Source organism: Bos taurus, chromosome 4 (genome assembly GCF_002263795.3).
Source record: "Bos taurus isolate L1 Dominette 01449 registration number 42190680 breed Hereford chromosome 4, ARS-UCD2.0, whole genome shotgun sequence".
NCBI classification, from domain to species: domain Eukaryota; kingdom Metazoa; phylum Chordata; class Mammalia; order Artiodactyla; family Bovidae; genus Bos; species Bos taurus.
In genome coordinates this window covers 63519310-63545683 of record NC_037331.1, presented here as the reverse complement: position 1 = coordinate 63545683, position 26374 = coordinate 63519310, and the positions used below count along the sequence as shown (strand labels likewise).

The 26374-nt window shown below is 36.1% G+C and overlaps 1 protein-coding gene across 4 annotated transcripts in view; it reads left to right on the top strand.

The window, feature by feature from the left end:
* BBS9 (Bardet-Biedl syndrome 9) overlaps positions 1-26374 on the top strand; it is a 474880-nt gene that overhangs the window by 184554 nt on the left and 263952 nt on the right. For 3 of the 4 annotated variants that reach the window (XM_059885659.1, XM_005205478.5, NM_001192853.1), the window contains 3 exons: positions 12211-12392; positions 18063-18139; positions 21595-21648. In XM_059885659.1, coding sequence (XP_059741642.1) covers positions 12211-12392; positions 18063-18139; positions 21595-21648 — 313 coding nt within the window. The remainder of the gene's footprint in view (positions 1-12210; positions 12393-18062; positions 18140-21594; positions 21649-26374) is intronic. The other variant, XM_005205480.5, reaches the window with a different exon arrangement.

Below are 26374 nucleotides of genomic sequence, written 5' to 3'. Positions count from 1 at the left end.
CTGTCTTTTCCTGATCTCTTTCTTTGTTTCTCTGTCACTTTTCTTTTTTTTGTCTTTTTTAAGGACACACATAATTGGGTTTCTAGCCCATCAATCCAAGAGGCTCTCATTATTCTCTTAGCCTAAGCAAGAGACAGGTCTAGTCCAGATTGAAGAGGTGAGGGACTAGACTGCAATCCTTGATGAAAGAAGCTATACAGTCACATTGCAAGAGCTGTGGATATATAGCAGAGAAAATTTGGGCCCTATTTGCAATCTACCACACTGATAAAGAGAAATGGGCAGGATGGAAGAGAAAGTTGAATAAGGGTGGGAATGGGTGCTAAAGTATGAGGCAGGTCCCAGGTCATGTCAAGGTAGATTGCATTCATTATCACTACAAGTATTTAGTGTTGCTGGTATCATTTTATACATATTTGTGTATCTATGTATGCATTTTATTTGCTTCTTTTTAAACCCTCCAACTTTTCTGTTATGGAAATGCTTAAATATATACAAAGTAAGTGGACGGTATTGTGAACTGCCTTGTATCCAGTGCCCAGCTTCAGCAGTTATCAGTGTTAATGTGGCATTTGTTGTTGCTCAGTCTCTCAGTCGTGTCCGACTCTTTGCGACCCCATGGACTGCAGCATGCCATGCGTCCCTGTCCTACACTGTCTCCTGGAGTTTGCTCAAACTCATGTCCATCGAATCGATGATGCCACCCAACCGTCTCGTCCTCTGTTGCTCCCTTCTCTTCTTGTCCTCAGTCTTTCTCAGTATCAGGGTGTTTTCCAATGAGTTGGCTCCTGGGAAGTCTTATAATAGTGATTTTAATTTTCATTTCTCTAATGACTAATAATATTGAGCATTTTTCTTAGTTTGTTGACAAGTTTTATACTTTGTAAAGTGGCTGTGGAGGTTTTTCCCAGTTGAGTTTGTTGTATGTGTGTGTTTTCATTTATTTTAATAGTTCTTTATGTGTTTTTAAGGGTTCTTTTGATAAGAAGCTTTGAATATGAAATCTAACTTGTCATTTTTCTTTTATGATTTTTACTATCTACACCCTAAGAAATCTTTTGTCTATTCCAGGTCATGAAGATATTGTTCTATATTTTCTTTAAAAAGCTTATACTTTTTTTTTTTTAAAGCTTATAGGTTTAACTCTTATGTTTGGTTCAGTGATCCATCTCAAATTAATTTCTGTGTATACTGTGAGTTTTATTGTTTCCATATGGATAGTCAGTTCTTCAAACACCATTTATTAAAAAGACTTTCCTTTCCCCATTAAATGCCTTTGGCATCTTTGTTGAAAATCAGTTGACTGCATGAGTGTAGGTTTGTTTCTGGAGTCTCCTTTTTGTTCCATTGATCTATTTATCCTCATGTCAGTACTGCATCGTCTTGATTACTCTAGATTTATAGTGTGTCTTGAAGTCAAATTATGAAAACCCTCCATCTCTGTTCTTTTTTCATTATTGTTTTGCCATTCTAGTCTTTTTGGCATTTTCATAGAAATGTGGAAATCAGCTTGTCAGTTTCTACAAAAAAAAAAGAAAGAAAAAACTTTCTGGGATTTTCATTTGGATTACATTACTTTATGGATCATTTTGGTAAGAATTATTTTAAACATCTTTTAGAATACATCTTTTAAAACCATATTTTTGCTGATGTCACTCACTAGCTGAAAAGCCTTCACTGGTTCTGTAATTATATGGATTAAAGTTTAAGATCTTTAGATGGCTTTATTCGCAAGAGTTTCTTTCCTCTTTATTTAATCCACTGAATGTTGTATCCAGGCTGCTTGTTCTTTCTCATACATAGTCTAAATTTTCTCCCTCTTCTCTTATTTTCTTCTTACTAGAATTTCTTCACACCTGTTCTCCAAATCCCAAAGGCTCCAATATTACAATTATGTATGTTATAATGTAATAAATTACAAGTTAACAATAAGGAGGCTATAAAAATAAATTGCCACATTTAGAATGGATAAGCAATCAGGTCTTACTGTATAGCATAGGGAAGTATATCCAATCTCCTGGGATAAGCCATAATGAAAAATAATATTAAAACATAATGTATATATGTGAAAAACTGAATTACTTTGGTGTACCTCAGGGATTGGCACAACATTGTAAATCAACTATATGTCATTAAAAAACAAATAAAAAATAAATTGTCATGGGGCAGATCATTTAAAATTTATACAGCTGTAATTAGAGCACCAGAAAGTAACAAAATCTAATCAAACCTACCAAATAAAAAAAAAACCAAACCCAAATAACAATCATATTAAAATAGGACTTTACTTTAAAATAGAAAGATGATGATAATCTGAAGAAAGGGTGGAGGACAAAACAAGAGCAAAATACACACTGATCATGAGAACCATGTAAGAAGCACTTTCAATCCAGGACATATTTGCAGACTGAGCCACGAAGAATAGTGGAATGATGCTGCATTGTGTATAGCCATGTACTTTATTTCTTTGCTACTGCTTGGAAGTTCAAACATTCAGGTGATAGGAAAAACAGTATGAATCAACTTCACAGTTCTGCTGACATCATTTCCTTGCTTACACATCACATGTGAATTAATTCTGGAAATGAGAGGTAAATAGTAAAAAGACTAGAAGAATAGCATGCTCCTTCTTACTTCTTGTTTTCTGTTTTAGTAGTATTTTGGCAAAGGTATGAAAGAATCCAAAATTGGCTTAACCATAAGAGCAATTATAATATGAAGTATTTCTAGCATAAAAATTATTTCTCTTTTGTTTAAGGCATAATGTCTTCATAAGAACTAACCAGAAAGCCACATCCCTGTTAGATTCTGTAGATACCTATGAATCTACTTTATAACTTAGATAGTTTACAGTTGATAATTCTCATCCAAAGATATTTAAAATTTCATCTTATTCTTCAGAGTTGGAACCTGCTGACAATACCAGCTCCTAAATGGCTATCAAATATGCTTTTACTATTAAATTTCAAATGGTTTTGTCAGCTGTTAGGTTGGTGCAAAAGTAATTGCGGTTTTGCATTGTCAAAATTTGCCATTTGATATTGGAATACATTCTTAAATAAATGTGGTTTTGTTATACATCATTTTAATGCACTTTTCTTCCTTTATGTTTCTTGCTAGTGAACTACTGCATGCTGTTTTATTTTATATGTAATTTCGACTATGGAAATGGTGTTAGACAAAAAGCAAATTCGAACGATTTTCTTATTCAAGTTTAAAATGGATCATAAAGTAGCAAAGACAACTTGCAACATCAACAACATATTTGGCCCAGGAATTGCTAATGAACATACAGTGCAGTGGTGGTTCAATAAGTTTTTCAAAAGAGACAAGAGCCTTGAAGATGATGAGTTCATTGGCCGACCATTGGAAGTTGACAATGGTCAACTGAGGATCACCGAAACTCATCCTTTTATAACTATAAGAGAAGTTGCCGAAGAACTCAGTGTTGACCATTCTCTGGTCATTTGGCATTTGAAGCAAATTGGGAAGGTGAAGAGCTCAGTAAATTGGTACCTCTTGTGCTGACTGCAAATCAAAAAAATCATCGTTTTGAAGTGTTGTCTTATTCTATGCAACAGCAAACTATTTCTCAATTAGATTGTGACATGCAATGAAAAGTGGATTTTATATGATAACCAGATATGACCAGCTCAGTGATTGGACAAAGAAGAAGCTCCAAAGCAGTTCCCGAAGCCAAAGTTGTAGGAAAAATAGTTGTGGTCACTGTTTGGGGGTGTCTGATTCACTATAACTTTCTGAATCCTGGCAAAACCATTACAGCTGAGAAGTATGCTCAGCCAATCAAGATTCAGTGAAAACTGCAGTGCTTGCAGCTGTCATTGATCAACAGAGAAGGGCTCAATTGTTCTCCATGACACATCGTGGAGTGCCTAAACATCTGTGTCTATACTGACTGCACATCCCACAACCAGTGCTTCAAAAGTTGAATGAATTAGGCTATGAAGTTTTTCCTCATCTGCCATATTCACCTGATCTCTCACCAACTGAGTACCACTTCTTCAAGCACCTTGACAACTTTTTGCAGGAATAACACTTCCACAACCAGCAAAAACTGCTTTCCAACTGTTTTTTGAATCCTGAAGAATAGATTTAAAAAAAATTAATTTATTTTTGATTGAAGGATAATTGCTTTACAAAATTTTGTTGTTTTCTGTCAAACCTCAGCATGAATCAGCCATAGGTATACCTATGTCCAGCCCACCTAGAACCTCCCTCCCATCTCCCTCCCCATCCCAGCCCTCTAAGTTGATATAGAGCCTCTGTTTGAGTTCCCTGAGACATACAGCAAATTCCCACTGGATATCTATTTTACGTATGATAATGTAAGCTGGTTTTAGAAAAGGCAGAGGAACTAGAGATCAAATTGCCAACATCCGCTGGATCATCGAAAAAGCAAAAGAGTTCCAGAAAAACATCTGTTTCTGCTTTATTGACTATGCCAAAGCCTTTGACTGTGTGGATCACAATAAACTGTGGAAAATTCTGAAAGAGATGGGAATACCAGACTACCTGACCTGCCTCTTGAGAAACCTATATGCAGGTCAGGAAGCAACAGTTAGAACTGGACATGGAAGAACAGACTGGTTCCAAATAGGAAAAGGAGTACGTCAAGGCTGTATATTGTCACCCTACTTATTTAACTTAGATGCAGAGTACATCATGAAAAATGCTAGGCTGGAGGAAGTGCAAGCTGGAATCAAGACTGCCGGGAGAAATATCAGTAACCTCAGATATGCAGAAGATACCACCCTTATGGCAGAAAGTGAAGAAGAACTAAAGAGCCTCTTGATGAAAGTGAAAGAGGAGAGTGAAAAAGTTGGCTTCAAGCTCAACATTCAGAAAACTAATATCACGGCATCCGGTCCCATCACTTCATGGCAAATATATGGGGAAACAGTGGAAACAGTGGCTGACTTTATTTTTCTGAGTTCCAAAATCACTGTAGATGGTGACTGCAGGCATGAAATTAAAAGACGCTTACTCCTTGGAAGGAAAGTTATGTCCAAGCTGCTGCTGCTGCTAAGTCGCTTCAGTTGTGTCCGACTCTGTGTGACCCCATAGACAGCAGCCCACCAGGCTAGACAGCATATTAAAAAGCAGAGACATTACTTTGCCAACAAAGGTCCATCTAGTCAGTTTAGTTCAGTTCAGTTCAGTCGCTCAGTCATGTCCGCCTCTTTGCGACCCCATGAACCGCAGCAGGCTAGGCCTCCCTGTCCATCACCAACTCCCGGAGTCCACCCAAACCCATGTCCATTGTGTCGGTGATGCCATCCAACCATCTCATCCTCCGTCGTCCCCTTCTCCTCCTGCCCTCAATCTTTCCCAGCATCAGGGTCTTTTCAAATGAGTCAGCTCTCCACATCAGGTGGCCAAAGTATTGGAGTTTCAGCTTCAACATCAATCCTTCCAAAGAACATCCAGGACTGATCTCCTTTAGGATGGACTGGTTGGATCTCCTTGCAGTCCAAGGGACTCTCAAGAGTCTTCTCCAACACCACAGTTCAAAAGCATCAGTTCTTTGGTGCTCAGCTTTCTTTATAGTCCAACTCTCACATCCATACATGACTACTGGAAAAACCATAGCCTTGAGTAGATGGACCTCTGTTGGCAAAGTAATGTGGTCATACAAATAAATTCTTTGGTACCATCTTTCTAGATTCCATATATATGTGTTAGGATATTACATTTATCTTTCTCTTTCTGACTTACTTCACTCTGTATAATAGGTTCTAGGTTCATCCGTCTCATTAGAATTGATTCAAAGTCATTCCTTTTTATAGCTGAGTATTATTCCATTGTATATATACCACAGCTTCTTTATTCATCTGTTGATGGACATCTAGGTTGCTTCTGTGTTCTAGCTATTGTAAATAGTGCTGCAGTGAACGTTGGGGTACATGTGTTTTTCTTCAATTTTGGTTTCCCTAGGGTATTTGCCTAGGAGTGGGATTGTTGGGTCACATGGTGGTTTTATCCCTATTTTTTTTTTTAAGGAATCTCCATACTGTCTTCCATAGTGGCTGTATCAATTTACATTCTCACCAACAGTGCAAGAGCGTTCCTTTTTCTCCACACCCTCCCCAGCATTTATTGTTGTAGACTTTTTGATGATGGCTGTTCTGACTGGTTTGAGGATATATCTCATTGTAGTTTTGATTTGCAGTTCTCTAATAACAAGCGATGTTGAGCATCTTTTCATGTGTTTGTTAGCCATGTATGTCTTCTTTGGAGAAATGTCTGTTTAGGTCTTTATCCCACTTTTTGATTGGGTTGGTTGTTTTTCTGGCATTGACTTGTATGAGCTGCTTTGGAAATTAATCCTTTGTCAGTTGTTTCTTTGCTATTATTTTCTCCCATTCTGAGGGTTGTCTTTTTACCTTGCTTATAGTTTCCCTTGCTGTGCACAAGTTTTAAGTTTAATCAGGTCCCACTTGTTTACTTTTGTGTTTATTTCTATTACTCTAGGAGGTGGGTCATAGAGGATATCAGTTTGATTTATGTCATAGGCTGTTCTGTCTATGCTTTCCTCTAAGAGTTTTATAGTTTCTGGTCTTACATTTAGGTCTTCAATCCATTTTGAGTTTATCTTTGTGTATGGTTATGAATTGTTCTGATTTCATTCTTTTACATGTAGCTGTCCAGTTTTCCCATCACCACTTGTTAAAGAGGCTGTCTTTGCCCCATTGCGTATTCTTGTCTCCTTTGTCAAAAATAAGGTATCCATAGGTGCATGGGTTTATTTCAGGGCTTTCTATCTTGTTCCATTGGTTTATATTTCTATTTTTACCAAAGCATAGATTTGTATGCTACAGGAATAAACAAACATTTCTCATTGGCAAAAATGTGTGATGATAATGATTCCTATTTTGATTAATAAAGATATATTTGAGCCTAGTTATAATGATTTAAAATTCACGGTCTGAAATAGCAATTACTTTTGCACCAATCTCAATGTGAGGATCTAACTGTAATCATTTTGTATTTAATTTTGTAGATTAAAACAAATATCATTCACATGACCTTGGAGAATTTGTCTCTCTTAGTTTTTTATTTGCCATATTTGACTCTTGAATACTTAGGCATTTTGTTTGAATAAAAGCTCTTCTGTATTTCATTTAAAGTACAGCTCAGTTAAATGTCAAATCATTTTGTTTCTTAGCATTTAATATTTGCTGAATATATAATCCACTCTAAAAAATCATTTTGTATGAAGTGTCATTTGTTGCCTTCTGAGGGCAGCTATATAGAAATGGAAATTTCATATCTGATGCCAGAAATTCTGCAGCTTTTTGCAGCTGTGCTTATTATCTCCTGGTAACCAGTCTCTATTATTTTCTGTTTTTCCAGGGTTTCATTCTTCTTCTTTTTTTTTGTAAAGTGAAGGCATATGAAACCTCTCTTCATAAGGTTACTGGGGTGATTAAGTGAGATAATGTGATTTCTAAATATGTTTTTATCTTTCCCTTTCTTCATTCTCATTGTCCTTGCCTGTCCTTCCTGTATTAACCCCCCACCTCAGCCCTCGCCTCCCACCCCCGCGGTCTCTCCACAAGCAATTAGAATAGATCTTTGTCAAAGATAAATCAGATCTTGCTGCTTCTCTCTCTTCTACTTTAAAACCTTTTGTAATTTCTTATTTTTTAAGTATAAAATTCACAATTTTAAACAGAGTTTATAAGAGCCTGTAAGATTTTACTCTATGTAATTCTGTTGTTATTGTTTAGTCACTAAGTCGTGTCTGAGTCTTTGTGACACGATGGACTGTAGCCTGCCAGGCTCCTCTGTCTATGGGATTTCCCAGGCGAGAATACTGGAGTGGATTGCCACTCCCTTCTCTAGGGGATCTTCCGGACCCAGTGATGGGACCTGTGTCTCCTGGTTTGGCAGGCAGATTATCACTGAGCTACCTAGGAAGCCCATGTAATTTCTATATCCCTCTTAATTTTCTTCAATCTAACCACTTTGAGCTTCTTAGTTTCACTGCTTGTGTAATACATTTCCTTTTCTTGGAAAGATGAAAGGCTTAAGGAATAACATTTAAATTGGAGGGAAGCAGCCAAAATCAGGAACTCAGTTGTAGCCATGTCCAGCTTTAGATGTCTATTCGCCTTCCAAGTGGAGATACCAAGTACGCCACTGGATGTACACAGTTCGACTTCGGGTGAGATGTCTGTTTGGAGATATAAATGGAGCTGGCACAAAAAGGGTATTTAAAGTCATGGGATAGAAAGAGTTCACCAAGGCCAGAGTCCTCTGCCTTTAGTCTGTTCACTTTTTCCTTTTTAAATCTCTGAGAATCTACTTATAACTCAGGATCTAGATTCTGCATCCTTTGCCCAGTGAAGACTTGCTCTGCTGTTACATGTATGGTCATTATACTGCACTCTTCATATAGCATCTGACATGTTCTGTTGCAATTGCTATTTTTTTAAATAGGTTTTTCCTTTGCAATTAGACCAGAATTTTTTTTTTTTATGGAGTCAGCACCATATCTAATATATTTGCCTTTGTAACTCTGGTATAGCAGATGCTTAATAAATGTATCTTAAACAAATGATTACAAAGTGACTCAAAATATGATCAAGTGATCAAGTCTAGCCTGTTGGGGCTAAGGAAGCACTGCCTCCACTGAGTCTGCCTGCTATGGGTAAGGGAACTGCCTTTAAATCACGTGCTCTGTATTGAGGCAGAGTAAAAATTGAGTACAATAAGTAGTATTTAGGTTTTAAAGATTTCTCTGATATCTATATCTCATAATAAAAACCACGCTGAAGATTTGAAAGCTTGAAATATTTCTATTTTGCACAAGGTGCAGCTGGACAAGAAACCATTTGATTCAATGCATGTTCTCTTCATTTGTTTTTAAAGCTATTATTCATTTGTTTTTATCATATTAGTAAAAGAAAGTGTTCATTTTTATTTTTTTGAGTATTTCAAGTACTTTCAGATTTTTAATTTTATAGCTTGGCCTTGTCAGAAAAAGAACTAGATGAAGGTTTTAATTCCATAGATTACTCAACTTTTAAGTAGCTGATTCAAGTGAATTGTATATTCCCTTTGATCTTTTTCTTTGGGGATGTACTCATATTTTCATTGATTTGTAAGAGTTCTTTACATGTTAGATGAAATATATAAAAAAAATTTTATAGGTCAAAAACAGTGAATATCCACAACTTCATACAGTTCAACTTAAATCATATATTTTACGTTGGTTGCCAAGGTTTCCCCCAGTTTGTTTGTCTTTTGTTCTTTTTACCATGATGTTATTTTTAAAGCATATAACAAGTTTAAAACTTTCTTGTGGTTTAATTTAGAGATCCTTTGCTTTGTAGTTTCCTCTATTGCTTTTTCACAGCAAAGTTCTTTCCATCTCAAGGGCAGATAAATATTTTTGTAGTTTCATATTTTTAAATTTAACTTTTAAAATCCATCTGGAATTTTGTTTGAATGTATTGTTAGGGCCAGGATCTGTTTACTGAATGATGAAACAATTACTTTCAGATTCCTGAGCTAGCTCTATTGTTTAATTTCATGCTCCATTGCTAAAATCACAAAATTATTATGTCCTAGTAATATAACATCTCTGACCTTGAGTCCTCATAAAATACATTATTCTGGTTCCTTGGTTTAGCTGATGTATTTCAAGGACCAGTAATAATCCTGAGACTTAATTTGGCAGTGTTAACTCTACTTTAAATGTGTAAGTAATGGGGTACACAATACTTGGTTTACTTGATGACATCTTCCAGCATAAAATTGTATCACTCAAAACACTTTACACATTGTCACATGGACAATAAATATTGTGTAAGAAGATATTTTTTAAGTAGAAAGATTTTTTAAAAATCTTGATTTTTTTATGTAAAAAAATCAAGATATTAAAAAAAATCTTGTTTTTCTATTTAATTTGGGCTTTATACTTAAGTTTGGCTTAACTTTAGAAATGATATATATGTATATTAAAAATTTTCATTTGTGTTTAACATAACGAGTGATGACATTACTTATATATCAAGTAGTACTATAGGCCTGTGTCAAACTGTCTGTCCCATCATAGACAGAAATTTCACTCATTTATTCTAAAGTTTTTAGAGCTTGTATTAGTATTCCTATGGAATAAAACATGCAATATTAAATGAATTCAGCTTTTCTAAATTTTTGTTATTTGATCCAAATTGTATGTAATGGCTCTAATGCCATTGATAAGAAAAAAGTAAATTGCTTAAGTTTTATAATTTAGTGTGAAGGCATTCTGGAGACCCTTGGTAAGCTCTTCCAGTAAGGAAAGATCCTGGCTCCTCTCTTTTCCTTTTGAACACCTCAAAACATCAGTAAGGAATTTTTTCTTTTTGAGACACTGAAGAAAATATGTGTATATACCAGTATCAAACTGTGTCTGAACTCAGAAACTTAATAGGTTCAGATAAATTTTTAGATAAATCCCTGGGTTTAAATTATTGCTTTTTGCCATCTAAAACAGTGGGATGTAACTGATTCTCTAATAAGCTATCCAGTTCAAAGACCAAGTAAATTTGGATAGTAAGGTATACTTACATTGGCTCATGCTAGGGTTCCTTTATAATGGACCACTCAAAGGGTGAAGATGAAATGGATATAACCCTTCTGGACTCAAAGAGTTGATGATTACCACATTGTCTGAGAACCTCTGCCTTTTAGTTTCCTAGTGTTTCCTTAGGACTTATTGTGTTTCCAAACTTTAGTAGGTCTGAGTAGATTGGGGACAGACGAACTCAATAGGGACAGAGGTTTGCCCTCTTGAAATGAGTTTGTCTGAGCTGGAAGTTGAGATTTCTGTGGCCACTAGGTGGCTTCAGTTGCCTGAAAAGAAAAGGTCAGGTCCAGAGGTTCTGTAGGGGTGAAAACATTTTATTTTAGGAAAATAATTTTATTTGGGAGTATTTATTTTCTGAGCTAGATTGGCAGAACAAGTTTGTTCGACTTAAAGACCTTTGAGGATCACCTACTTTCACCTTCTCATTTCAGAAATAAGAGCATTTAGGAAGACTTGACCAAGTTGGCACAACTACACTGGGCAGAGTTAGAGCTAGAACCTAAGTATCCTTTTAGTTTTTAGCTAGTTTTTTAATCTGTTGAATCAGAGATACCAATCTATTTTTTTATTACTATTACCAATCTATTTATTATTGTTATTATAAATACCAATCTATTTATTATTCTTATTATTATGAGGTCACAGTACAGAATTATGTATAAGTCCTGGAGAAAGATTTTGTAGGAATATTGCGTTTAAAGCAGATGGTAAAGTTGCTGGTGGCCACCTTATGGGATGGATTGAGCAATGACAGTGTTTACTCTTAGTCAAGCTGAACTTTTAGTTTAATGAGCTACATTTTTTCATGACCAAAAGAATTAAAAAATTCTTATTTGTTCTGGATGAGTCCTAGACCCTTATATGTATCCTAACTCCTTTTCTTCAGATGAATAACCACATTTTTTTTTCAAGTTATTGTGTCTCTCAAGTTTTCTGTTGTTTTTGATTAATAACTTTTATAACAGGGTTGGAAAACTTTTGTAAAAATCAAAAGCCAGAAAACACAACAAACAAAGTCATTATATATCAATTCAAAATGGCTCATGACAATATTGAGTTTCTTTCCCTCTGCTCAGGATGGGGAAGAAGCAAATAGTATCATTTCATCTACTTCTATAGTAAGTTCAGGAAAACATACAACTTTTATTATTAAACATTTATGCTTAAGTTATCGATAATTTATATATTATGGCTGTTTCTAGAGAATAACAGAGATAAGGGAGACTTTAAGAGAGAAAGAAAGAGTGAAAGGGTGGGGAGGAAAAGAGATAATCAGGATGATAAGAGTGATGGGGAAAGAGCTAGTAAGTGAGAGAAAGGGAGACTTCTATCTAAAAGTGAAGGGAGAGAGAACAGACCAGAGAGCTCCTTGAGGAGAGCACGTGAAGGAAGCCATGGTGAGTGACCTGGGGAGGGAGAGGGAGCATACGTCCCAAGGGTAGAGAGAAACAAAAGGAAAAGAGAAGGGCCCACATTTCTTTTCACGGCCTCCTCCATTTTCTTAATGGTATGTTGAAGCTGAATTGAATGAAAATGTAGTTGGTCACGTCTAAATCCATTAAACATTTTTAATTATGTCTCATTTTCTCTTCCTTTTTTTTTTTTTAAAGTGATTTAAAGGGAGTGATAGTCACTCTGAGTGATGATGGTCATTTGCAGTGTTCATACCTGGGGACAGATCCTTCTTTGTTCCAAGCTCCAAAAGTTGAATCTAGAGAACTAAACTATGATGAACTTGATATGGAGTTGAAAGAACTTCAGAAAGTCATCAAAAATGTTAACAAATCACAAGGTATCTCATTTTCAGCTTTCTATTATAGTATTCATTGTAAAATTTATATTATTTTGTATATAGATAGTATTTTGTACCTGTTGATTTTCTCCCCCAGGCTTAATTAAAGTCATTTCTGTAAAAACAGCATTGCTCTTTAACATACTAGTCTTTGTGCTTAATTTGTATATTACAGCTTCTGAAAAATATGTCCTGTTTAAGGTAATACTTTTGTTAGTGTGTTTCACAGACAGTGCTATCTAGTTTTTTTCTTTAAACTCTAAGAAAGGATCATATATTTCTTCAGGTAGTGATCTTAGGCCTTTAGAAGAACATTGAAGTTTAGAGTGATCATTTATTAACTTCTAATATCCCTGAAAAAATTTTAGTTGCTTCTTTTAAAGGAAACCAGAGCAGTACATGAGTTACCACTTTATTACTAAAAATGTAGTCATTTGCAGCCCAGTGAGATAATTTATGTTTGTAGTTAATTAGCCATCCAAATGGAGTATAGCCTGTGGTATGCTGATTTCTAGTGACTCAGAGGCTGATGATATTTTCAGTTCCTGAGTTTTGTATAACTCAATATTATCTTACTTTGGGCTTCACAAGGGTATAATTTTATTATAAATTAAAAGGAGAAACAAAACACCAATCCTGCAGTTTGAGTTGGACATGTGAAAAGCATTACTTTAAGTTCTCTTCTCAGGGTCAGGTAAAAGTATTTTTTTTAATGAGAAAAAATATGGACTATTTTCACATAAAAGAAATGTTAAAACAAGTAGGAATAATAAAAGAAGCAGAGCATAAAAAGCCAACCAAAACAACAGAGCCAATCTTAATCCTGGTCCAATCACTTTCCTAGAGTTATGTATTTTTGAGTCTATATTACCAAGAGAGATTCAGAGGAATTTAGATAATATATTTCAAAACGTGAATATTAAAATAAAATTGTTTTGTTTTGGTTTTACACTTTCTCTTAGAAAGTTTTGAAAGTAAACAAATGAAACTTGGGTCTTTTAAGTATCTCCAAGTATTTAAAAACCCATTTGTTGTTGGCACTCTCTGGTCAAATAGAGAATAGTTTATATTGGGTGTGTCATATTGCAATATACACGTTTCCCATTTTTGATACTAGTGTTTTGGGATTAATGAAATATAAGTCTCATCTTGTCATTTAAAAATATAATTTGGGAAGAGTCACATATATATATGTGTGTGTGTGTGTCGTGTGTGTATGAAACATGAAATTTGCAGAGTTCATTAAATTTAATGTAACTTTTCACTCCAAGTTTTATGTCTTGAGATTGTGGCATTTCTATAAACAATGTGCTAATGACATTTTGATTAACACTTGATTATGTAAAACATTTCTGAGAAAAGTCCCTTCTAGCTTAGTTACTTTTTGGTGGCCAAAATGATGCCCTTGAGTACTCCAGTCTTTTCACCCAGGGATAGGCTATTTTACTTGTCATTACCCTCATTCTTCTTTGTATATTGAAATAACTGCTAATTAAGCTAGGGATGAACCCACAGACTTGAGTGCAAAGTTTGTTATTTACATAACCTCAAAGTTAATATTTGAAGTTCTCTGCCCCTTCTTTGCCACCATCATTTGATTTTATTCATAAAAATGAAATAGAGACTCTTTAAAAAAAAAAAAAAAGGAGAGACTTTTAACATAGTTTATTTCTAGAATATGAAAAGAATTTACTGTTTTTTGCACTTATAAAATTGTGGTATATTTGTTCATTAAAATACCTATAATTATATAAAAGCACCAAATCATTTCACTATAGCAGATTATGAGAAGTTAAAACTCTGAACTTTTTGATGACCTCATTATAGTAGAGTGACTTTAACTTGCAAAAAAAATGTTCTTTTCAGTCTTGTGGGTTATGTTCAGCACTTAAAGTTGTTTTTTTTTTTCTTCAAAGCAAGAATTGCAGCAAAATATAAAGCCAATTTAAAGAATACCTTTTGTTGTACACATGGTGTATATTATCTACCATAATAAAAGTGTTTTTGAAGCTGATTTTATGTGTGTAAGTTATATGAGGAGTGTATGTTATAAGCATGAAATAATATCAATAGTAATAATTTCTGTATGGCTCATGGATTTTGAAGCTTTTCATATTCAACTCATTAGTTAGAATCCTGCATTGCATTTCTGTTACCAGTAGTCAACAACATCTGTTAGTAGACACTTTCAAAAATAGAGTTTCCTTATGATTTATTTAGATAGTTGATATGTTCTTTCTTTGGGATAAGTATGAAGGAATGAGTACAGTATTGACATAGACTCCCACACAGCATGTCTTCAGGAAGGAAAAGAGAGCAGTGAGATATAGGCATATAACTGAAAGTCTGCACCTATTTGAAGTATGTCTAGGATAACTTAAGTTGCTTCTACCATTGAATGGTAGAGACATTCGTGCTTGGTAACCTTGTTGGAAATTGTGCTGTTCAGACTTATGTCTGGCTGTCTATAACAGAATACTCAAATAAAGTGGCTTAAACAAGGCAGAGGTTTACTTCTTTCTCATGGAAAAGAAGTCCAGTAATGAGCAGTCCAGGGTTGGCTTGGCAGTTCCACTGCCGTGAGGGACTTTTGAGTCCTTCTCACCTGTTTCTTCTGTTGGTTCAGGATGGCTTCTGGAACTCTTGCCTCACATCTGCAGCTGAGTCAGCCCACTAAGGATCTTTCCTGGAAGCCACACCCTGAACAACTTCTGCTTATATCTCACTGGCCACTCCAAGCTGGGAAATTTAGCGTTTTGGTTGAACAATTTGGTTGAGCGGAGGATTAGGCTCCAAGCTTAGGATAAAATTGGACTCTTTTTTTAGTAAAGAAGAACCAAAGATTCATTACTGGGTGGGCAATGAGCAACCTTTTGTGCTCTAAGTTGTGGAAATTCCTATTCCAAATCTTGCCATTTTGGTGAGAATTTCTGGTGGCGGTTGTAGGCAGTTCTTCTCTTTGTGAGACAGCGGATTCATGTGACATCATCCAAATGCTTTCTATATTTTCAGTCAGCCATCCTCAGGGTTTGGGGGATGTTCCCTCTCAGGGTCACAAGGTTATTTCAGCAGTTTCAGGCAACAGGTACAAATATGATTTCCAGGGAAGGAGACAGATATTTCTCCAAAGTCTCCCCATTTATTAGGGAGGAATAACTTTCCCAGAACCACATACCAGCACCCCAACTCCCACCAGTTCTCACCTCACATCTGCCAGGATTAGGTTCCATGCTCAGGCCTGAAATAACAAAAGGTCAGGGGAATGAAATCACCATGCTTGGATTTGACCAATCCAGTGATTAAGATGGAAGTGAATTAGGGAAATTCGATGGAAGTGAATTAGATGGAAGTGAATCAGCAGAACTAGGGGTCTACCACAAAGGAGGAGGAGAAGGGAAGAATGGACGTTAGGGGGGCAGCCAATAATCTGCACACTATTATTATGTATTAAGTGAAAGTCACTCAGTTGTGTCTGACGCTGCGACCCCATGGACTACACAGTCCATGGCATTCTTCAAGCCCAGGATACTAAAATACTGGAGTGGGCAGCTGTTCCCTTCTCCGGGAGATCTTCCCAACCCAGGGATCAAACTCAGGTCTCCCGCATTCCAGGTGGACTCTTTACCAGCTAAGCCACCAGGGAAGCCCTATGTATGTATATATACACGTATGTTTGTGCATATGTATTATTTATATTTCTTGTTTACTTAGGGTCTCTATGGCTTGTTAATAATATCTCATTATGTACTATAAATTGTGAAATTGTGAAATTGTGAAATTTTAAGTTGAAAATAAAATGAACATGGTAAAAACAATTCAAACAGTACTGAAAGCATAAAACCCAGGTCTTACTTCTACTAGAGTGTTTCAATGTAACCTTTATTGATAGTTTTGTGTATTCTGTAAGAAAGTTTTCTGTTTATATAATTGTTTTTACACAAATATGTGTGTATTAGAGACACTGTACTACATCTTGCTTTTTTAGATCAATAGCATATCTTGGAGTTCTTTCCTTGTCGGTATATAAAGATGGATAGCACTCTTACTTAACAGTTTTGGGTTTTGGACCATTGCACAGTATTGATAATACCATAACTTAGTTAACTATTTCCCTATTAATAGAACTATAACTAAGATTTAGGCTGTTTTGTTTTTGATAATTATCAGCAACAGAGAAACCCCTTGGACATGAGTATTGGGTAAATGTTTGAAAGTAGAATTGTTAGGTCACAGGGTATGTGAGTTTTACATTTTGATTTGTTGCTGTTGTTGTTGTTTAGTTGCTAAATTGTGTCCAACTCTTTGCAACCCCACAGACTGCAGCACGCCAGACTTCCCTGTCCTTCACTATCTTGCAGAGTTTGCTGAAACTCATGTTCATTGAGTTGATGGTGCCATCCAACCATCTCATTCACCCACTTTTCCTCCTGCCTTCAATCTTTCCCAGCATCAGGGTCTTTTCCAATGAGTCGTCTCTTTGTATCCAGTGGCCAAAGTATTGGAGCTTCAGTTTTGACGTCAGTCCTTCCAATGAATATTCAGGGTTGATTTCCTTTAGGATTGACTGGTTTGATCTCCTTTCTGTCCAAGGGACCCTCAAGAGTCTTCTCCAGCACCATAATTCAAAAACATGGTCCAACTATCACATCCATATATGACTATTGGAAAAACCGTAACTTTGAGTTTATGGACCTTTGTTGGCAAAGTGATGTCTCTGCTTTTTAATATGCTGTCTAGGTTTGTCATAGCTTTTCTTCCAAGGAACAAGCATCTTTTAATTTCATGGCTGTGGTCACTATCCACAGTGATTTTGGAGCCCAAGAAAATAAAATCTGCCCTTGTTTCCATTGTTTCATCATCTGTTTGCCATGTATGTGTGTGTGTGTGTTAGTTGCTTAGTTGGGTCCGACTCTTTGCGACTGCATAGACTGTAGCCTGCCAGGCTCCTCTGTCCATGGAATTCTCCAGGCAAGAATACTGGAGTGGGTTGCCATTTCCTCACAAAGTGATGGCAAACGATCTTAAGATGTCACGATCTTAATTTTTTGAATGTTGAGTTTTAAGCCAGTTTTTCCACTCTTCCTCTTTCACCTTCATCAAGAGGCTCTTTAGTTCCTCTTCGCATTCTGCCATTAGGGAGGTATCATCTGCCTATCTGAGGTTGTTGATATTTCTCTCGGCAGTTATAGCCAATTTACCCTCATGGGTTATACTCTTTTGGGCTTCTAACAGTAGCTAAGGAGAGGGAATTGAAATTCCTAACATAGGTCAGTCAGACTCTTTGTGACCCCATGAATCACAGTATGCCAGGCCTCCCTGTCCATCACCAACTCCCGGAGTTCACTCAAACTCATGTCCATCGAGTCGGTGATGCCATCCAGCCATCTCATCCTCTGTTGTCCCCTTCTCCTCCTGCCCCCAATCCCTTCCAGCATCAGGGGATGCTGGGTAACATCTTAGCTCATATCTTTGGGAAAAAAGATAGTTTTTCTTTACAGTAACGTAGAGGGGAAAGCTTTTCATTCTGTATTGCATCATTTTTTTTCAACTTGTGAATACATTTATGGGATTGTCTTTTGATATAAGGTATAGATAAATCTTAAAACAACTTTATATACCAATTTTTACTTTTTGATTAAATATCTTTTTTTTTCTCTCTTAAAATTACAGATGTTTGGCCCCTGACTGAGAGAGAAGATGACCTGAAAGTCTCTGCAATGGTTTCTCCTAACTTTGATTCAGTATCTGTAGGTTTATTTGCAGACTTTAAGAGGGTTTGTGATAGTGGTGGACCCTGATATATTGGAATCAGATTGTATTGGTTTAAAATCTGAGCCTCCAGATAGAAACTTCAGGGAAGATAGCAAGTTTTAGGCCTTGTTACTTTCTAGAAAAAAACATTTCTAGCATCTCAGTGTGATAACAAGTTTCTTAGGCAGATTTCTATCTTAAAAAAGGGGAAAGGAAGGGGGTTTGTCAAAGAGGTTCTCACCATTACTTTTTTTTTTCAAACTTTTTCAGTACTGGAGTATTGAGATAATCCTACTCCAGATGAATAATACTGAGCCCACTACATTTTCGTTGAATGTTCAATGAGATAATGTTTATGAGAGGCATGACTCAGAGTTTGATAATTTATAGTCTTTATTATAGTGGCTGTGGTGGGAGAGTAGTTTAAGAATAAAGAGTTGGGCCAGGAATTATTTTTTCTCTCATTTCTATTTGTGTGACCCAGAGCAAGGTATTTAATTTTTTGTCTCAATTTTCTTATCTGTAAAATGGTAATAGTAGTAGAATCCACTTCGTTGAATTATAATAATTAACTAACAAATCATTATAATAATCATGATCATCAGCCCTACCACAGCCATCACTGTTCCAGTTGTCTCATGTGTGCTCAATTGCTGAGTCTGACTCTTTGTAATCCTATGGACTGTAGACTGCTAGGCACCTCTGTCCATGGAATTTTCCAGGCAAGAATACTGGAGTGGGTTGCCATTTCCTTCTCCAGGGGATTTTCCTAACCAGGGTTCAAACCAATATCTCTTGTTTCTCCTGCATTGGCAGGCAGATTCTTTACGACTGCACCACCTAGGAAAATTGACTGCCATTTCCTTAATGCCAGTCACATAATGGGTGTTCAATATATATTTGCTCTATAAATGAATCAGTTCAGTCACTCAGTCATGTCTGACTCTTTGCCACCCCATGAATCACAGCTTGCCAGGCCTCCCTGTCCATCACCAACTCCTGGAGTTCGCTCAAACTCATGTCCGTCGAGTCGGTGATGCCATCCAGCCATCTCATCCTCTGTCGTCCCCTTCTCTTCCTGTCCCCAATCCCTTCCAGCATCAGAGGCTTTTCCAATGAGTCAACTCTTCGTATGAGGTGGCCAAAGTATTGGAGTTTCAGCTTTAGCATCAGTTCTTCCAGTGAACACCTAGGACTGATCTCCTTTAGGATGGACTGGTTGGATCTCCTTGCAGTCCAAGGGACTCTCAAGAGTTCTCCAACACCACAGTTCAAAAGCATCAGAGAATAACAAAGCTGAAAAACCAGAAAGGGGGACTGTCCTTGGTTTACATTACTCTAACTCTTTGTTTAGTCTTCTTTAAGTACTTATTAGATTATGGTTGGTTTTCTCTCACTGCCTGAAGTCGGGCCAAAATCTATCTAGTTTATCTATGTCTGTACCAAAGTCGATCAATTTAGGCAAGTGATCAAATTCACTCGTTTTACAGTATATGAGATCTATGTCATATAACTTTGCTTAGGAAATGACTTTGATGTTTAGGTATCAGAACACAATATAGTAAGTAATTCCATGGCTTTTTGAAGAATAATCTTAGTACAAACAGCCAACCCAAGTTGTGATAAAAATTGCATTAACATTGCCTTAGTATAGTAAGTTGGATATTCTTAAAAAAAAAAAGTAGGACTATATATGAAAGAAACATTCACCCAGTTGAGTCACATAGTAGAGGTACTGTTCTAAATATTGGATATTCAGCACACCATTTCTCACTCTACCTGAAGGGTGTAGTCTGAGTGGAACATTTCTGCTTAGTTAGCTGACAAATGTACACACATTTTCTTGCCTTGGAAATGATTCTTTTTTTTCCTTTGGGCAACTTATATAATTTTTTTCTAGGTTTTTCTCTTAGACATAGGCTATTTGAAATGAGGAATTCCCTTTCTGTTCTTTAGCAACTTTTGATCTTTGTGAGTAAAGGCTTTATGTAATAGCACTGTATTTTAATATGTATTTCCCTACTGGTAACCTGAAGTGCTTTTTCCTCCTAATTAGGTATCTCTTTCCAGCTCCATTTCCCCCATCTCACAATTTTTTCCTTTTTAAGAAAGGAAAGGATTCTTGAGAGTATCATATTCATTTCATTGGAAAACATCAGTCCAGTGATTTATGCGGCTTTGGTGCCATATTGTCTTCATATAGCTATTTCTCTCTGGCTATAATTTCATGTTTCCAAAGGACTTTTGTCCTTGAAATATCAAGGTGTTTAGGCATGGATGGAAAAGAGCAAGAAATGGGAGATATTGGTTTCTTTTCTAGATTTGCCGACAGCTAAATGTAAAACATTTCCTGGATTTTAGGTAATACTAGAGCAAAAACCCTGGCTTAATATTTTATTTTCAGTCATTACTGTGAAAGCACACATCCAAAACATAATGTAATTTGTGCTAGACTCGTGTCTTTTATAGAAGAGACAAATATCGCTATCCTCTCTTCTTGATTGAGAAGTTGAATCAGAGTTCATATACAGTTTCCTATAGAATCATATATAGGATATGAATATCCTTACTCTTAATTATGCTGATGAGCATGACATCATACCGATCCCCACTGCTAAGAAGAGGCTTAATTTTTCTCAGTAAAATAATACCAAGTAGGCTAATTTAAAGTACAATGGATTTATTCAATGGTTGGACAGAGACTTTATGATCATAACTGTTCCCTTAGGAATCCATGTGGGTATTATTAGAAAATATGTTACCCTTTGATCTTATTCTGTCATATAGTGACCGTATTTTCCTCTCAATCTACTGCTCTAAAAAATAGTTATAAATTCTAAGGAAATATTTGCTCTATTATATTCTGAATTCTTTAAGAGAGAGGACCAGGTAACCCAGGCTGATTCTCAAAGAGTGAAAGAATTTATGATATGTACTAGTAAAAAAAAAAACAAAAAAACTGCTACTTTTGTTTTATTTTCTAGATGTAAGGCCACTCAATCTTTATATCATTAATTACATGCCTTAGATACATATTATTAATTAGAATAAAGCATCCCTTTGGCAAGTTAAAAACTCAAGGACCTAAAAGAATGGCACACTGTTTATATAGAAAATATATAGAGGTCTTGTTTTATATAATATAAAGAATGAATTAATAGGATTAGTTTCCATTTTTAAGGAAATTTGGCAGTAGTTTGATAATAAAGTATGTGAACTTTTCTTCCCTTTTTTGATGGGTGTGTTTTTTAATATTAGTTCATGACTTTCCAAATGAAGCCATCCAAAAAAGCCACAGTGATTCTTTTAGTCTGTCATCAGAGTGATAAATCCTTTTTGCCTTTTTTTTTTGGTGGTGGGAAGTATATATCAAACCCACTGTGTTTACTTACTGATGTATAGTACTTAAGCAATCCTTTCCTCCCTTTAATTTTCAATTCTGTGTTTGCAGCAAGCTACTGATGTTGAAGTGGGAGCTGACCTTGTCCCTTCAGTCACAGTGAAGGTTTGTGCCATAATTCTAGGCTCTAATGTGCGAGCAGTGTCATGCATTTCATCACATCCGTCACTGTTGTCACCCTAGAAGTAGCATATGGAAATACAAAAGAAACACTGGTGGGCAGAAGAGCTAATGCACATTTTTCCAAAGAGGACATCAAAATGGCCAACAGAGACACATGAAAAGATGCTTAGCATCACTGATTATCAGGGAAATGCACATCAAAATCACAAGAGATGTCACTTCACAACTTAGAATGGCTATCATCAAGAAGACAAGAGACAACAGGAGGATGAGGATGTGGTGAGAAGGGAGCCCTTAAATTTTGTTGGTGGGAATATAAATCGGTCCAACCAGTATGGAGATCATTTGGAGTTTCCTTAAAAAATTAAAAAAAAAATCTTCTGTATGATCTAGCAACTCCACTTTTGGGTATAAATCAAAGGAAATGTAAACAGTATTTCCCATGCGATATATACACTCTCATGCTTATGGCAGTTTTATTCACAAAATAGCCAAGATATGGAAACAACCCAAATGCCCATCAATGGTTGAATGGATAAAAAAAAGATATGGTACATTTACACCCTAGAATATTATTCACATATGAGAAGGGAGACTATCCTTCCATTTGCAACAACATGGGTGGATCTTGAGCACATGGTGCCACATAAGATAAAATGCACAGACAAAGACAAGTACTATACAATATCACTTATATGTGGGCCTCTGAAAAAGTTAAGCCTGTAAAAACACAGGGTGAAATGGGCTTGAGGCTTCCCAGGTGGCTCAGTGGTAAAGAATCTGCCTGCCAATGCAGAAGCTGCAGGAGATGTGGGTTCGATCCTTGGCCTTGGAAGATCCCCTGGAGGCAGAAATGGCAACCCATTCTAGTATTCTTGCTGGGGTAATCCCGTGGACTGCAGTCCATGGGGTTGCTTATCAGGAGTTTGGGTAGGGTTAAGAGTGATGATTTGAAGGGAATACAGGAGTACACTTGTAATGAGTAGTAAATAAACTATAAATATCTGATGCACAGTGTAATGAATATAGATAATAATATTGTACTATAGTTATGTAATATGACAAATTTCACTGGATTGGCAATCATACTGGCAAGTGTATAAATGTATCAGAATAACAGCTATGATCCATAGGGTCACAAATTGTCGGACATGACTGGAGTGACTTAGCACAGCATAGCACACAATGTGCTGTACACCTTAAATACGCACAATATGACACATTAAATTTATTAAATTAAAAAAAAAGATTTCTTGGTTAAAAAAGTAAAAAAAAGGAAAACCCAAACACTTGATATTTTTAAGTTTTCCTTAGCTTTGGGAAGTAAATAGATAACCTTTATCATTTCCTACAAATATAAAATTAGTATTTATAGCAGGATGTATATAATAAAACATTGTTATGACTTATTCCTACCTTAAATGTGTAGTATGATTTGGGGTTATTTTTTAGAAACAATATTTAAATATACTAAAGGAATTGTGTCATCACATTCATAGTAGACTGAGCAGTTCATTTCAGTATTATATATATATAGGGGAATCATATGAATATTAATAATATCTTTCTTCTATGTGTGTGTTTGCAAAGAATTCCCAGCCATCTCTCTGCCATAATATTAGCTTTAAATGGATGTATTTATAGTAGGAAAATACTAAACGAAGAAGCCACAGAGTAGTGACAAATTGATAGTGCCCCCAAAATACAATGTGAACGATGTGGTTTTGGTTAAGATTTTTAGTCCTGCCATTGTAGAATTTTAGAACTAGGACTCAAATGTAGAACCCTCTTAAGGCATTTAGATTACAGTGTGGTAATCAGTCAGCACATTATTAAGCTGAAAATATTTATCACTGCCCAGACGTTGGAGCCAGGGAAAGTTGTGGATCTTGGCGACTCGCTAAGTCAAAACTTGGACGGGACTTTATATTTTCTTAGATTATGGGTTGCTGTCCTTGGAGGAGCTTGACAGGGCACCAGGCTTTACCAATTGTGTTCGCTTACACTGGACCCAGCGGGTGGCCCAAGTGTGGGGATCTTTGGTAGAAGCTGAAGGGAGCCCAATCTTATAACTGTTTCCTAAGCTAATTTTTTTGGATTCTTGCCACTGGAAACAAGGGTGGTCTTTTCCCAGTCTCCCTTCCCCCTATCCAATCAAAGGCTCTATCTCATTAATACTTCTGAGTCTGGAAAAGCTTTGGTGGCAAGAAATCAAACATTTAAGATAAAAAACAACAATCCCGCAGTGTTCCAGGAATGATCTGTAGACTTTTGTGTAGGGAAATCCCTTTTATATCTATCTACTGATATTATTCTGACACATACATATAATAATTCAGGAGCATGTTGTAAATTTCAAAAAGAAATCTTGTACCTAAACCAGATAACATTGCTCATGGTAATTTTCCCCCCACCTACTATAATTGCTATAAATAAATACATCTTTCCCTCCCATGCAGTTCTTAGGCTTTCCTGTATAACAGCTACCTTCAAATGATGGTGTGACACTACTGGAAATTTCTCCTTCATTATGGGAATTTAACTGCATTTGAGAATGACTAAGTTACACTCTCTTCCTTACTGCCATGATAAAAGAATAAGAAAGAATGCGATACTCTAGAGTTACACAAAATCAGCTTGACTTTCACGGCGGACACCGTGACTTCCTGTTTCTGCCTGACAGTTCCTATACAAATTTCTGTTATAAATCTCTCCTTATAGCCTTAAATTACAACAGCAGCCAAAATATATAACCATACAAGTTTCCGTCATAATAAATCCTGTTAATTGAGAAAATTTTTCCATCCGTTCCAAGTGAATGAAGATGTGGCTACCTTGAGTATGTGTGCATGATGCGTGACCATCTGTTCCAGGCAACCAAGGCAGAGTGGTTGTTAATACCTGGCCTTTGGAGTCATGTTTATATATCTAGGATAAAAATTTGGTATTATATTTCCTAAGGATCATATTTTATTTTGTTAGACATGGAAAATAGCATGGAAAACGTTCATATTCATGTTTCATATTTTCCCCTTAATATTCTATAATTATTTTTCTCTTAAAATGTGAGGTTTATGATCTAGCCAAGTCTTTAACTTTTTTTATTTTGGCTCAAACACAACTCTTCTTTGTTACTGTGGTTATTTTTGTCACACATCATCTTGATTCATATTTGAAAGTGCCTAGTCCATTGTTGGGATTCAATAAATCTGTGTATAAGAGTTATCACCATCCATCTTCCATCTAAACTAAATGCAAACACTTGTAACAATGTAAATTGTATGATTGTTGTCTAAGTATGCATTGTTATGCCTAGCAGAGTCAGAATGTCTGCTGCTTTAAAAGTGGCTTATTACTACTTTAAGGATTTTTCATTTTCATTTTTAAAACTAAGCTCTCGTGAGACCTTCTTGGTCATTCTTGGTCATTCTTTTCTGCTCACTTGTATATACTGGCTCGATGGTCTTAGACGTGTTTTTGAGTTTCTCTGAACCTCTATTTTTAAAATGTAAAATGGGGAACTTTTTCATTTGCAGTTATTTTGATTCTTAACCACAGCTAATTAAGAGCATGGGCTCTGGACTCTGACAGACAGAAGTTAAATGGTGTTCTTCCACTTATAATCAGAGTTGCCGTGGTCAAATTATCTAGCTTCTCTAAGCCACATCTTTCTCTTATGTAAAATGGGATATAGTGATAGATAGTACCTGTTTCCAATGTTTTAATGGGTAAATGAGATAATACACACAAATAATTTATTAGGATGTTTACATGCATATAGAAAGCTGCTAATGGTTATTATCATTAATTTTATTTAAGATATATGTACAGACAAATATGGCAAAATCGTTGTCTGAGGAGGCCTTACAAACAGCTGTGAAAAGAAGAGAAGCAAAAGGTAAAGGAGAAAAGGAAAGATATACCCCCATATGATTGCACAGTTCCAAAGAATAGCAAGGAGAGATAAGAAAGCCTTCCTCAGTGATCATTGCAAAGAAATAGAGGAAAGCCATAGAATGGGAAAGACTAGAGCTCTCTTCAAGATAATTAGAGATACCAAGGGAACTTTTCATGCAAAGATGGGCTCAATAAAGGACAGAAATGGTATGGACCTAACAGAAGCAGAAGATACTAAGAAGAGGTGGCAAGAATACACAAAAGAAGTATACAAAAAAAGATCTTCATGACCCAGATAATCACGATGGTGTGATCAGTCACCTAGAGCCAGACATCCTGGAATGCAAAGTCAAGTGGGCCTTAGGAAGCATCACTAAGAACGAAGCTAGTGGAGGTAATGGAATTCCAGTGAGCTATTTCAAATCGTAAAAGATGATGCTATGAAAGTGCTGCACTCAATATGCCAGCAAATTTGGAAAACTCAGCAGTGGCCACAGGACTAGAAAAGTTCAGTTTTCATTCCAATCCCAAAGAAAGGGAATGCCAAAGAATGCTGAAACTACTGCACAATTGCAATAATCTCACATTCTAGCAAAGTAATGCTCAAAATTCTCCAAGCCAGGCTTCAACGGTATATGAACCGTGAATTTCTAGATGTTCAAGCTGGATTTAGAAAAGGCAGAGGAACCAGAGATCAAATTGCCAACATCCGTTGAATCATTAGAAAAGCAAGAGAGTTCTAGAAAAACATCTGCTTTATTGACTATGCGAAAGCCTTTGCCTAAGGGGATCACAACAAACAGTGGAAAAT